Here is a 14,428-nt window from a genome sequence, read left to right on the forward strand (position 1 = left end):
AGTATATACATGTGAGCATTATACACAGGTTCAGCAGTATATACATGTGGGCATTATAAACAGGTTCAGCAGTATATGCATGTGAGCATTATACACAGGTGCAGCGATATATACATGTGGGCATTAAGCACAGGTGCAGCAATATATCCATGTGGGCATTACACACAGGTGCAGCAGTATATTCATGTGGCATTATACACAGTTGCAGCAGTATATACATGTGGGCATTATACACAGGTGCAGCAGTATATACACGTGGGCATTATACACAGGTGCAGCAGTATATGCATGCAGGTAATATACACAGGTACAGCAGTATACACACGTGGGCATTATACACAGCTGCAGCAGTATATACATGTGAGCATTACACACAGGTGCCGCAGGATATACACGTGGTCAATATACACAGGTGCAGCGATATATACATGTGAGCATTATACACAGGTGCAGCAGTATATATATATAGTTCATGTGGGCATTATACACAGGTGCCGCATTATTTACATATGGGCATTATACACAGGTGCAGCAGTTTATACATGTGGGCATTATACACAGGTGCAGCGGTGTATACAGTACATGTGGGCATTATACACATGTGCAGCAGTATATACATATGGGAATTATACACAGGTACAGCAGTATATACATGTGGGCTTTATACAAAGGTGCAGCAGTATATACATGTGTGCATTATACACAGGTGCAGTGATATATAAATGTGGGTATTATATACAGGTCAAGCAGAATATACTTGTGGGCATTATACACAGGTGCAGCAGTATATTCATGTGAGCATTATACACAGGTGCAGTGGTATATACATGTGGGTATTATACACAGGGGCAGCAGTATATTTATGTGAGCATTATACACAGGTGCTGCGGTATAAACAGTACATGTGGGCATTATACACAGGTGCAGTGGTATATACATGTGGGTATTATACACAGGGGCAGCAGTATATTTATGTGAGCATTATACACAGGTGCTGCGGTATAAACAGTACATGTGGGCATTATACACAGGTGCAGCAGTATATTCATGTGAGCATTATACACAAGTGCAGCAGTATATACAGTACATGTGGGCATTATACATAGGTGCAGCAATATATACATGTGGACATTATACACAGGTGTAGCGGTATATACATGAGGGCATTATAAACAGGTGCAGCGGTATATACATACAGGCCCGGCGCTAGCCGCTCAGCAAGGGATGCAGTGCAGGTAGGCGCCGGGCAGGAGAGGCGCCTTCACTGCTCTGCATCCCAGCTGAAGCGCCGTCCTGTCCCCCCTGCTGTTGCTGCGCCTGCCCTGTCACACTGACAGGCAGCCGCAGCAGCGCCGGCAGCATGACTCCTTCTCCTCTGTCCCCTGGGACAGGGAGAGGAGTGTTTTCTGCCAGACGAAAAGGGGCGGAGCTACACGGACCAAGGGGCGGAGCTACACGGACCAATGGGCGGAGCTACACAGACCAAGGGGGCGGAGTTACACGGACCAGGCTAGCAGACAGTGGAAGATCTGGCCAGCAAGATTGTGGTAAGAGTGTAAAGAGTGTGAAAGAGAAAGTGTGTGTGTGTTTGTGTATATGTATGTGTGTTTGTATTTAAAAAGTGGATGCTGTCCGACGTAATGTGTAAAAAGGGGGGAGCTGTCCGCCGTAATGTGTAAAAAGGGGAGCGCTGTCCGCCGTAATGTGTAAAAAGGGGACTCTGTCCGCCGTAATGTGTAAAAAGGGAGGCGCTGTCCGCCGTAATGTGTAAAAAGTGGATGCTGTCCGCCGTAATGTGTAAAAAGGGGGGAGCTGTCCGCCGTAATGTGTAAAAAGGGGAGCGCTGTCCGCCGTAATGTGTAAAAAGGGGACGCTGTCCGCCGTAATGTGTAAAAAGTGGACGCTGTCCGCCGTAATGTGTAAAAAGGGGGGCGCTGTCCGCCGTAATGTGTAAAAAGGGGAGCGCTGTCCGCCGTAATGTGTAAAAAGGGGACTCTGTCCGCCGTAATGTGTAAAAAGGGAGGCGCTGTCCGCCGTAATGTGTAAAAAGTGGACGCTGTCTGCCGTAATGTGTAAAAAGGGAGGCGCTGTCCGCCGTAATGTGTAAAAAGTGGACGCTGTCCGCCGTAATGTGTAAAAAACGGATCTGTCGGCCGTAATGTGTAAAAGGGGCTCTACCTGGTGTAGTGGCGCTACTGTGCGGCATAGTTTGAATAATAGAGACTACTATAATATGTAATATGAATTGGTATTATTTTGTGGCCACACCCCTTCCCCGCGAAGCCACTGCCCATATTTTACATGCAGGTGTGTGTGTGTGTGTGTGTGTGTGGGGGGGGGGGGGGGCGATTCCCTCTCTTGCACACAGCGGTAAAATGTCTAGTTACGGCACTGTCTGTGTGCAGGGCCGTAACTAGCGCTGCACAGAGTGAGTGTGGGCAGAGAGTTCACATCCATAGGCTTACACGGATCTCCTGCAGCTCAGGGGCCCAAGAGGCCATGGTAACCCCCCGGCCCTACATGTAAAGTATGGGAGGGCGCAAATTTATATTTTGCAGGAGGGCGCCGAACACCCTAGCACCGGCCCTGTATACATATGGGCATTATACATAGGTGCAGTGGTATATACATGTGGGTATTATACACATGTGCATCAGTATATACATGTGGGTGTTATACACAGGTGCAGCAATATATACATGTGGGCATTATACACAGGGGCAGCAGTATATACATGTGGGCATTATACATAGGGGCAGCGGTATTTACATGTGGGTGTTATACACTGGTGCAGCAGTATATACATGTGGGCATTATAAACAGGTGTAGTGGTATATACAGTACATTTGGGCATTATACACAGGTGCAGCAATATATACATGTGGGCATTACACACAGGTGCAGCAGTATATACATGTGGGCATTATACACAGGTGCACAGTGTATAGCTCCTAGGCCCTGGCTCTTCTTAAAAGCCTGCAGTGTTTCCCCAGGGAGCCTCCCAGGGGAGGATGGATCCTGCTGGGGAGGAGGATGACGGAGAGTCCCAGGCTGCAAGGCCTGAGAGAGGCCCTGGGAATTCTGACCTACCGATTGCAGTGGAAGCCTCAGTGCTGGAGGATTTGGACAGTACAGCGTTTCCAGTGATTGTGGGCCCGGTGATGAAACAGGATCCCCAACTGGACACCCCCCAAACCACAGGATGCCGGCTCTCTGGGTGAGGTAACCCAAGGAGGTGATAAGGTAAATGAACTTACCTGTGGTGGGGCGGGGGTTAGTGCTGGAGATGCCGAGGTTTCTGACTGCAGCCTGAAGGATTCATCATCCTCTAGTGATAAATACAGGAATATGAGTCTAGAGGAATTAAGACTGGAGCAGAACCGTATATACTCCCGTATTACTTATAAAAAAAGAAGACGTAACTGTAGCAGCAGATGGGAGAGAGTTGCCCTGAAAGATGAACTTTGGGAGCTGAATGACAGTTTGGATTCAGTTAAAAATAGGATTAAAATGTTGCAGGATCAGGACAAGATGGCGGATGTGATGGCGGCCCGGTCCCGGCGGGTTCTGTTGCGGCATCTGGGCTCATAGTTCCAGTGGAAGACATGGAGGTGGGTGGCCTGACTGCGGAAGAAGTGGTGGATATCGTGGGCCATGATGGAGGTGAAACCTCTGGGATTGCTTCTGGTGCCGTGGATACCGAGGGGAACCCTGCAATGACATCATCCTGTGCTTTCCATGAGGGGGAAGCGTCTCTCCCAGAGAGAGTGCTTGGTGGTGGCAGTGCAGGGGGCGTGGTGGCTGCCAGGGTGGCGGTGGGTGCCGGAGCTCTGGTGGCTGCTACTGCTTCCTGTGGACTCGCTCCCGATACACTTGTCTCTGAAGCTGCGGGTATGGGGACGGCGCGGGCCGTGGTAGATGCTGAGGCTGGCTCTCCCTGTAAGCCTGCGGCGACTGGCTCCGGCTTAGTCGCTGTGGTGGCTGAGGAGGGCGGGGCCAAAGACGCATCATGTGTGACATCGCGAGTGACATCATTAACTGCATCAATGGGAATTCCAGAGTATGAAGCCATATTAAAAACTGGGCATAGATTGGCCCAAGGACTGCCGGCAGTTGATAGGAGCAGCTTAACCCCTGAGGAGACTACACTAGTAGAAACAGTTTACGGAGATATGGATATGCCTGTGAGGGCTTTAGCGGCCGTAAGCTTGGTCCAGGCAAACAAAACTAGGATGGCTGGTGGGGCTGGTAGTGCGGGTATAGAGGTCAGTAAGAAGGTAAATGTTCAAGCACCCAAGAGTCTCCCTGTAATCTCTCCTGTGGTTAGACCAGGATCTGGTTCGTATGCCAAAACTTTGGAGGGTTCTGGTTGGGCTAGTACTGGTCCTCAGCTTGGGGTAAGTGGGGTCAGCCTATAAAAGGCGTAATGTGGTTCAGTTTAGATGGGTAGGGGGGGGGAGGATCCTTCAAAGTTGGAGTTCTTGGATATAGTATTCTCGCTGGGTTTTAGGGCCGCAGACCTTTTTGCGTGCATCCATCCAGTGAGAACTCCCGACTTTGATCTGAGCTTCCTCTCCCTGAATGGCTTGCAAGCTTTTGGCTCCCAATGGGAGAAGAACAAGACCAAGGAGCCGTACTGCCATTTTAAAACCAACACCATCACCAGGCAGGATAGGGTAAAGATTACTGTTCTGGTGCGCAATGAGTCACTACTGTCCGCGGATATCGTATATTGGTTGTCCAGTTCCTGCACAGTGTTGTCTCGGCTTGAGAAATTTGATTACAGTAAGAGGGTCTGGGGTGGTATCTATTTGACCTTTGTGAGGTTGCACCAGGTAGGGGTTGAGACTAAGCCCATACCATGTGCTGCTTATATTGGCCGTGACCGGCTTCAGTGTTTCTACCCTCTGCAGCCCAGAAGTTATCACAAGTGTAGTGACTTTCGCCACCTTAGTAATGATTGTACGGTTGTTAAATGTGCTCTGTGTGGCCAGATGGGGCACGGGTCCCGTGAGTGTAATAAGGTGAGGTGCAAACTCTGCGGAGTCTTTGCCCTAAAGCATTGCATAATCATGATGCAGGGGTGGATGAGGAGGCACTAGAAATCAGGCCCAGTCGTGAGGATAACATGGTGGTGTCAGAATTTATTTAGAATTCCCTCTGTAGGAACATATTCACAGGGACTGATGTTCTCGGTACAATAGCATGTTTATTTATACAGGGTACAGCAGTGTACAACTGTAAACGATAAGTAAAAACCAGTAATGATTGGAGAACACAAAATGAAAGGGAGAACTGGAATTGCACTTGCAATGCTGGGAGTCTGGGAAGTACTTGGCGGTACTGGATACTTGGGAACACACTTGTGATACTGGGATTGGAAACTCACTTGAGATGCTGGGAACTGAGGGGAAACAGAGATGCTGGAAACTGTGGATACACGGGATGCAGGGAGGCTGAGTACACAGACACACTGAAGACTGTGATTACATGAAAACGGTGTAGACTGTGGAAACACTTGAGACACTGTGGACTGTGAAGGCACTTGTAACATGGCAGACTGTATAGACACTGTAAATAGGATTGTTCTGTAGCAGAATTAGCACCATAGCAGGATGCACTTGATCAGAGAATGCAGGGTTGCCGAATTGCACTGTAGAAGGTTAGCACCGTAGCAGGATGCACTTGAGCAGAGAATGCAGGGTTGCAGGATTGCACTGTAGAAGGTTCAAAGGATAGCACTGTGGTAGAGTATGCAATGTAGCAGGATAACGGGATTGCACTGTAGCAGGATCACAGGATAGTACTGTAGTAGAGCATGCAATGTAGTGGGATAACGGGATTGCACTGTAGCAGGATCACAGGATAGCACTGTAGTAGAGTATGCAACATAGCAGGATAATGGGATTACACTGTAGCAGGGTAGCTACACAGGATAGCTGTTGGAGCTTGGCAGTACTATGGATGATTTTAGCAGTAGAGACCAGCATAACCTGGAACAGGAACTGAGGCAACCTTGACACGATGAACTGGCAACTGGGAGCCTGTGTGGCTGGCCTATGTAGTGAGTTCAGGTGCTGCTCACAGCTGTGGTAACAGCTAATTACCAAGCTGCAGATACAGAGAAGAGTGCTGAGCACCAGAGCAGAGAGCGCCACCCCAGGCATGGAGGAGAAACTGCATGGATCATGACAGGTGGTTGCTTTACAGCATCAGGATATGTTGAGGAAACTAGAAGCTGGCGGGGTAGGGAAAGTCCAGGTCAAAAGGGGAGAAGCATCTTTTCAGGCAGTTAGTAAAGGCAGGAGGAAGAAGCTGAAAAAGAGGGGTGTCTGATGTTACCACGTCACCTTCGGCAAGCTGCACCCAACATCTTTTATAAGTAACTTATTTTGCATAGGAAATACCATGGTCATGAAGATTGTTCTCCCAGGATTAAACACCGCTGCAATGAAGTCGGATTAACAACAAAAGATGTTGGGTACAGACTTTTTGAAAGTAAGCTTTGAAGTGAGCATCATTTTCCCTGACCATTGCACCTACTGGGTGATCCCATTACGCCTTTTATCACCACAGAGTGGAGGATCTGAATATTTCCTATATTCTTTTACCCTTTGACTGTTACCATCAAGACAGTACTATACATTGGGACATTTTGTTTGTGTTCTTTTTCCATATGCACATCCCTATTTGATGAGTCAATACACTTGAGAAGACGGATGAACTATTCATAGTAAGAACTTGACAACAGAAATTTCCTATCTACCGTTAAAAATTGGCGCAAATTAATATTACCATTTGCATTGTAGGTTTGACGTTTTGTCCTCCGCTGATGATGAGAATGAGGGGGAGGTAATCATGGTTGGGGGGGGAAAGAGCTAGTGTTTGTTCCGAATACTTCTTAATGTAAAAAGCCAAAACAGACCTCTAATCTGTCTGTTGATGGGGTGGCAGTTATAGTCAAAGCTAAACAGGAAAAGGGGGGATGTGGTAAAGTTCAGAGCAAAACCAAGCACTTAGATAGTTCTCAGGGGGATCTAGAGTGGGATCCTACAGGGACAGAGTTGAGTCAGGCCTTGGGACCGCTATTAAATAAGGTTGAGGTAGTGCAGAGTTCAGAGGGGAAGGCCCCTCAATCTCCGGGAGAGGTGATGGTGGTGGAGGAGACTCCTGGCCTTGAGGCGGGGAGCCTTACCTATTCTCCTTTAGAGTCCTCTGGCGGGGATGATCCTGGGGGCGTTCTTATATTATTGCCCCAAAAGCCCCTGATCTGGATCCTCCCCCAGACAGGGTTGCAAATGGGGAGGGGTGTGATATTAGGGAGGGTGTTGTTGTAGAGGGATCTAAGGGTCTGTTCTGTGAGACTGCGGTCTCAGTTGTTGGTTGGGAGGTGGAAGAAATCTCTTTGTCCGACGAGGATGCTCTTCCCTTCGGGGTTACGAGGATTCTAAAAGACAAGCAAAGAAAAAGTGAATGGGGTCCTAACTCTATAATCCAAGAAACATGGATCCCCAACCTATACGATGTGCCACCATTAATGTGGCTTCCGTGTTTTCTGAACGTGCTCGTTTCTTGGCCTTCGATTTTTTCAACACGGTTGATGTTGACTTTTTATTTTTGCAGGAGACCAGGGTAGGTGACTTGGCCACACTCCATCGGGCCAATTGTCAGTGGAAGCTGGGGCCTTCCTTTTGGTCTCTTGCAGCCGAGACGTCCAGTGTGTTGGCAGTGCTTTTTACTGATATGGTTAACGTGCACAGGATTATAGATTTACAGGAAGGTAGGTGCATGGTTTTAGATGTCAACCTGAGAGGACATGACCTGAGGCTAATATACATCTATGGGCCCCATTCAAAGTGGGACAGGAAATGTCTTTTCAGGGAGATAAAACCGTTTGTTTTTACAGCCCGGCAGATTGTCTTTGGAGGTGATTTTAACACCGTCATTAGGCCAAAAGACAGAGGGTACACAAAGGCGACCCTGGGCTATGATTCCAATTTTCTAGTTAGCATGGTTAGAGAGGCTGCTCTGGTGGATGTGCACATTCGCCATTTCCCAGACCTCACAGGTTTTACCTATCATTGTGGTAGTTGTAGGTCTAGGATAGATAGGTTTTTTGTTAAGGAGTCCTCGAAAACTTTGCCTCCTGAGACAAAGCCAGTAGAGTTCTCCGATCACGTTTTTCTGTGTGTTGCTTTGAACGTCTCAGAATCCCCTCAGAAAGGGCGGGGCCTTTTGCATTTGAATTCCGAGCTCCTGAAGGAGGAGGGAGTTAGACAGTCCTTTAAAGACTTTCTTCAACTACAAGAAACACTTCTGGAGGCTGGTTGGAGTAGGTCTGAGTGGTGGGAGGAGTGTAAAAAGAGGACTCGAAGGCTTTTTCAAAGGCTGGTAGCCAGGAAAAAATGACAAAAAGATGTATCTACCAGAGCCTGAGAAAGAAACTGGACTTCTTGATCTCTGAGCGTGGAGATAGTGGGGAAATCTCCCGGGTGAAGGCTCAGATGAAGGAAAGCTTTTTGAGACATCTTGGCTCCTCATCTCATGGAGGTATTTAATGAAAGCCTGGGTAAGGGATCACTCCCTCCCTCTATGAGATCCTCTGCTCTCATATTATTGTCTAAAAGGTAGGGACCCGGTGTGTTGAGAACTGGAGCCCCATCGCTCTTCTCAATATGGACAAAAAGATTCTGGCAAAGGTACTTTTTATTCGGCTGATGGAAGTTTCCGGGCTGTTACTTTCTCCATCTCAGCATTGCACTGTAAAAGGCCGAAGCACCTTTAGTGCTGTCCTTGGCATCGTGGAGGCTGTGGAGCAATGTCGTGCTGAAAAATGGGGTAAGTATTTGCTGGCATTGGATCAGTCCAAGGCTTTTGACCGAGTTAATCATCAGTACCTGTGGGCTGTGCTGGAGAGGTATGGTCTTCCAGTGAGGGTGGTAGATTGGCTACATGTCATTTACAATCAGGCTGAGAGCTTCCCACTTGTCAATGGCTGGGTAGGCCCTGCTATTGCGGTTGACTCGGTTGTTCGTCAGGGGTGTCCCCTGTGCCCCCTTCTATATGTATTTGCAATTGATCCTTTTGTGTGGAGGATTGAGAGCACTATTGTGGCAGGTGTGCAGCTGGGCCCTGGGTTGCCGCTGAGGGTGGTGGCCTATGCAGACGATGTTACTGTGGTCCTGTCATCTGTGGCAGAGGCACGTGGCATGGAACATCTTATCTGTGAGTACTCTAAGGCTTCGTGCTCCAGAATCAATCAGGATAAGTGTGAAGCTTTCTGGATGGGGGAGGAAGGTGATGAGTTTACATTTCCGGATAGCCTCCCTCGCGCCAGTCCAGAGATAAAAATTCTAGGTATCAAATTTGGCCGTGGTGATTATGCCACTCAGAATTGGGAGAAGAGGCTGGAAGATGCTACCAGGAAGGTGCAGTCCTGGAGAAGGTGGTAACTTTCTCTCAGGGAGAGGGTTGACTTATGCAAAACCTATCTGATTCCGCTTTTTCTGTATGTCAGTTATGTGTGCTTCTTGCCACAGTCTTTGTGGACCAAGATGAATTCTTTATTCTTCCTGATGTTATGGGGGAATAGAATTAATCTGGTGAAGAGAGGGATCACCTACAGATCAAGGGAACGGGGGGGCTGAGTATGGTCAACTCTGTGGTGTTTTTTGCTACAACGTTTTTAAAACTGAATCTAGGAAGTTTGTTTCTAGGAACTCCCCCTCGATGGGTAGAGAGTTTTAGGGCCTGGGTGTTTCCCTTCCTCAGGTTATGGATGGATGGTGGCCAAGTAAAAACCTTTCGAGTCCGGCATGGCTACCTCCCGATCTACGTTATACTGTGCTTGAAGATGACGAGGCTTTGGGGGCTGGAGCTGGGTGAAGTCAAAAACTTCTCTAGAAGGGAGTTGGAGAGAAGAATTTTGCGGACTCACTTTTATGCTCCGCTGTCGTTAAGGGACTGCCCAGGCAGTTTCTGCTCAGATGGGTTGTCTTTGATTAATTCTCAAAGAATCCCACTGAAGTTCAGAGATATTGCCTGGCTTTCTTTCCAAGGGAGGCTTTATGTGCGGGGTAACCTCAAGTGTCGAAGTGCCAATGATCGTGGCTGCCCACGTGAGGAATGTCTAGGGGAGGTGGAGACAATGGACCATTTCCTCCTTGAGTGTCCCTTCAATATAAAGGTTTACAGAGTGGTATCAAGGGCCTTACGCATCCCATGCCTTTCGGGGCTTAGTTACCCTGAGTGGGTTTATGGGGTGTTCAAAGGGTATAGAAGGTTTGATTTAACCACAATTTTTATAGTTAGTTTAGCAGTTAGGTTTCACACATGGGATGTCAGGTTTCCCTCAGAGCCATGGTCCTCCCCTGTGAGGAGGTGTTGGGAAATATTCTGCACGAGGTTAAGAGGATGATGGATATGGATAGGAAGAGGTTGGATGCTGTCGGGTGGTCCAGGCTCTGGCGCCACCTGAAACCCCCTTGAGTGGGTAGCAGAAGTTCTTTTCTTGTTCATCTTATGGCTTCCTATCCTTCCCATAGATTTTCTTTTTTCTGTTTTTTTCATTAAAGCGGTTTGCATGTGACTAAAAGACTTCATTCATCTTTTCATTGCTTATAGTTATGATATGTATTGATTGTATTTAGTAGGTTGTTTTTTGCTTAGCTGTTAAGCAATATTGACATTGCATATAGTTATATAAGCTTTGTTGCTTTTTGGTTTGGATTATTGGGCAACAATTCAATGTATATTGTATGTCCTATTTTTATGAGTTTTACCATATTTATGTAATGTATGTTGCAATTTTTCTTAATAAAAGATAGCAGTATATACATGTATGCATTATACACAGTGTGGCCGGAGAGACAAGTCAGCCACACGTGTAATGGCGTCTGCGGCACTGAAGGGGTTAACCCTCGTGCCCAGCGCCATGTTGCGGACTGTTTAAAAGTTTGTTGAATGATGTGTTTTAACATGTCATATGTAGTGCTCTGTGCACCATTGCAGGAAGACATGTTTAAATGTATTTATTTTATATTCAAGACAAGCTTGGTGTATATTTAAAGGGAAACACGTGTTTAAATGAAATGTATTTAAAGGAAAAATGGCTCTGTGCTAGCAGAGAGGTGTGAAGGACAAAACCTTTTGATGTGTAAGTTCCTTAGAGAGAGATACTAATCACTGGGTCTATGGGCTTGGAATCTGTTTCATGTAGGGGATGTAATTGATTTACGATCCGTGAATGGCAGATAAAGGAAGGAAGACTGTTTGTTTGTATTGTAGCCATTCCTGTTGTAATCTTAAACACTGGGATTGCCTGCAGATGGGAATGACCAGACACATTTGTATTTTGAAGATATGTGATAAATTTATCAATAGTGAATGTTAATCTGATACCAAACGTTGTCTGGGTGACAGGAAGGAGGATATTGTTTTATTGCACTTATATCCTTGTAAAATGTAATTTATTGGTATTTTGTAAAACAACCTGATTGGTTGGAGAAGACAGGGAGGGCTTACCCCCCTGTGATACTGTGTGGAAAACTGACATAAAAAGGAGACCTGCATGCCTCCAGAGTAGTAGTTGTACCATCTTTATTCTGCTGAAACATCTGATTGTATGCTGTTGCCCCTAGCAATAGGGAAGGGTTCTCTTTAGAACTATTGAGCAAATAAACATCTTTGCCTCAAGAAGACTGCTTCATCTTGTGACCAACAGGGTTAGGCCAAACCTAGCCCCATCCTCCGGCTGTCCAGGGAAGCACCTAGCGTCTCCAAGCTCCGACTTCCGCCAGCTACCGGTAGAGGCCTAGCAAGTGGCTAGTGGGGATTCGTCAGCACCACACAGCTGTGGTAAAGCAGTGCGTCGGCACATACAGAGCAGAACCGTGGTTCCAAACGCCACGGCCGGTTAGGAGTTTGGTGGTGGCAGCAAGAACCCGCCCACAACGCAGTGGGTGGAGTCAGTAACAGGCGGTTAGTGACGGTAAGCGGGAATCCCCTATGTGGTCAGGCCTCGTGCGGCTTGACCTTCCATTCTGTGCGCAGTCGACGGGACGCGGCAAGCGACGAGTGCTTCCGTACGGTACCGTCCTGTCACACACAGGTGCAGCAGTGTATGCATGTGGGCATTATACACAGGTGCAGCAGTATATACATGTGGGCGTTATACACAGGTGCAGCAGTATATACATGTGGGTGTTATACACAGGTGCAGCAAAATATACATGTGGGCATTATACGCTGCTTTACCTGTTATAGACTCTTTACTCCACAGTTTTCACTATAAAAATTATTAAAATAACACGAAGAAGATATTTCTAATATATTCTTTGCCTTTTTCATATATTTTATATAGTCCAAACTTTGGCGCATACGTTAGTATGACAGGAAAGCATCTGCCTCACCTCACCGGCATACACTATACATAGAAACACTACATTGAGCATGGATTGTGCTACACACCAGCCATTTTTATTGCGAAGGCTGGATTCCCCTCCATACTTTCTACTCCTGCTATTGCATAATTCAAATAGTGTTTACTTTGTGGCTGTAAAACAGGGGAGGTCACGTGTAAAGGAGGACTGAGGTGTTGGGCAGCCATTGTTAGGGTCTCCTGCCCTGTGCTGCCACGTCGTCATGGCAACCGGGAGACAAGTGCTAGCGGAGTAACCTGAGCGCAGCTGATACTCCAGTTCGGGTCTTTTGCTGTGCAGTGGTTACAGGCAGGGGATCCGGTGCTGGTTTTTGTGCTCACAGTCTGTGAGGTCTGAGTGGGGCGTGGACAGCACCTGCTTTATAAGGCCTCTTCTCAGATTAAGCAGATGCTGCTGAATCTTTGTTGGTTAGTCAGTTCCTGAAAATTAGCCAGTACTGTGTAGCTTTGTATTTGTTATTGCTTACTGCAAATAGGCCTGGAGATTTGGTACTACACTCTGCCAATCCAGACCTAGCAGTAAGACTGGAGTCAGTCGTTTAGCCTGCTGAAGTTCTTTTGCTATTCTGTGAACCCAGCAGGTTTGTGGCTGTACTTTCAGACCTGCATGCTTAATCCTCTCTCACTGTGCAGGGCGTCCATGTGTCAGTTTAGTGGCAGGAAGCTGAACCTGTGCCCTGCAAGTGAGAAATAGGATTGTGGAGACTCTCCTTGTGTCTACTATTCCATCTCTGACCAAGGAGTTTGCTGCCACACCCGTTGGTAACCCTTTAGGGTTTTGCTGTTGCCCTTAGCAACAGCATTTCGGGTTCTCTACGTATTAAAACACAACATCTTGCTTTTTCCATCTGAGCATTTGTAATACTAGGGAGACACCCAGTTTCTTAGCCTCTGGGCTTATCTGTTCACTTTGTGTTGGTTTTGTTACCCTATCACTTTCTGTGTATGTGATGTCATATTTCCCAGTCTGTCTGTTAGTTCATTTGTTTTGCATCCCTCTCTGTTCAGACACCAGTACATTCCTGCAGGCACTGGTGTGCATAACATATTCAGCAGCCAAATACTCCTGTTGAAATTTTGTGGGAATATGGAGCATACCCCTCAAAATACGTTGCAACAGGTGGTCGATCAGGTGCAGGTCCTGACTCGTCAATTTAGTGATTTGTCCATTAAAATGCACACCTCCCAGGCCGCTGGCGGAGCTTCCGCAGCAGCAGCACCTTCAGGGGTTAAGGAGCCGAAAGTAAATCTTCCGGATCGTTTTTCTGGAGATCGCTCGCAGTTCTTTTGTTTCAAGGAGAGCTGCAAGCTATATTTCCAGCTTAGGCCTCAGTCTTCTGGGTCAGAGATTCAGCGGGTGGGCATAGTGATTTCCTTGCTACAAGGAGACCCACAGGTCTGGGCATATGGGTTGCAGCCTGACTGTCCGTCGCTTAAAAGTGTTGATGCTTTTTTACGGCACTGGGCATGTTGTATGATGACCCTGACAAGACGGCCTCAGCCGAGGCTCAGATTTCGATCCTTAAGCAAGGGCGAAGGCCAGTTGAGGTTTACTGTACGGAGTTTCGGAGGTTGGCCCATGATACCCAGTGGAATGACCCAGCCCTGAGACACCAGTACCGAAGAGGTCTTTTAACCAGATAAAAGACCAACTGGTACAATATCCCTTGCCTGATAGCTTGGATCAGCTCATGCAGTTATCCATCCGGGTTGATAGACGGCTGAGAGAGCGTAGGCTTGAAAGGGAGACCGAGGTTTCCTTCTTTCCCAAGGGAACCTCAGACTCTGAGGAATTTTCCGAGGAGCCTATGCAGATTGGGGCTACCCGCCTCTCCTCGCGTGAGAAGACGCGGAGGAGACAGCAGGGGTTGTGTTTGTACTGTGGGAATAAGGGTCATGTGGTAGTATCATGCCCAGAAAAGCCGGAAAACTTCAGGGCCTGAGGGTGATGGGAAATATCCTGTCAGGCCAGAAGTCAGAATTTCCCAA

General features: G+C 47.4%; 1 protein-coding gene across 1 annotated transcript in view; it reads left to right on the forward strand.

Moving 5' to 3' along the window:
• Positions 1 to 14,428, forward strand: part of LOC134944449 (uncharacterized) — a 235,903-nt gene that overhangs the window by 13,318 nt on the left and 208,157 nt on the right. Inside the window, exons 2-3 of the mRNA XM_063933024.1 lie at positions 3,520 to 3,815; positions 7,624 to 7,780. Of these exons, the coding sequence (XP_063789094.1) occupies positions 3,520 to 3,815; positions 7,624 to 7,780 (453 nt within the window). The remainder of the gene's footprint in view (positions 1 to 3,519; positions 3,816 to 7,623; positions 7,781 to 14,428) is intronic.

This window comes from Pseudophryne corroboree, chromosome 7 (genome assembly GCF_028390025.1).
Source record: "Pseudophryne corroboree isolate aPseCor3 chromosome 7, aPseCor3.hap2, whole genome shotgun sequence".
Lineage (NCBI taxonomy): Eukaryota > Metazoa > Chordata > Amphibia > Anura > Myobatrachidae > Pseudophryne > Pseudophryne corroboree.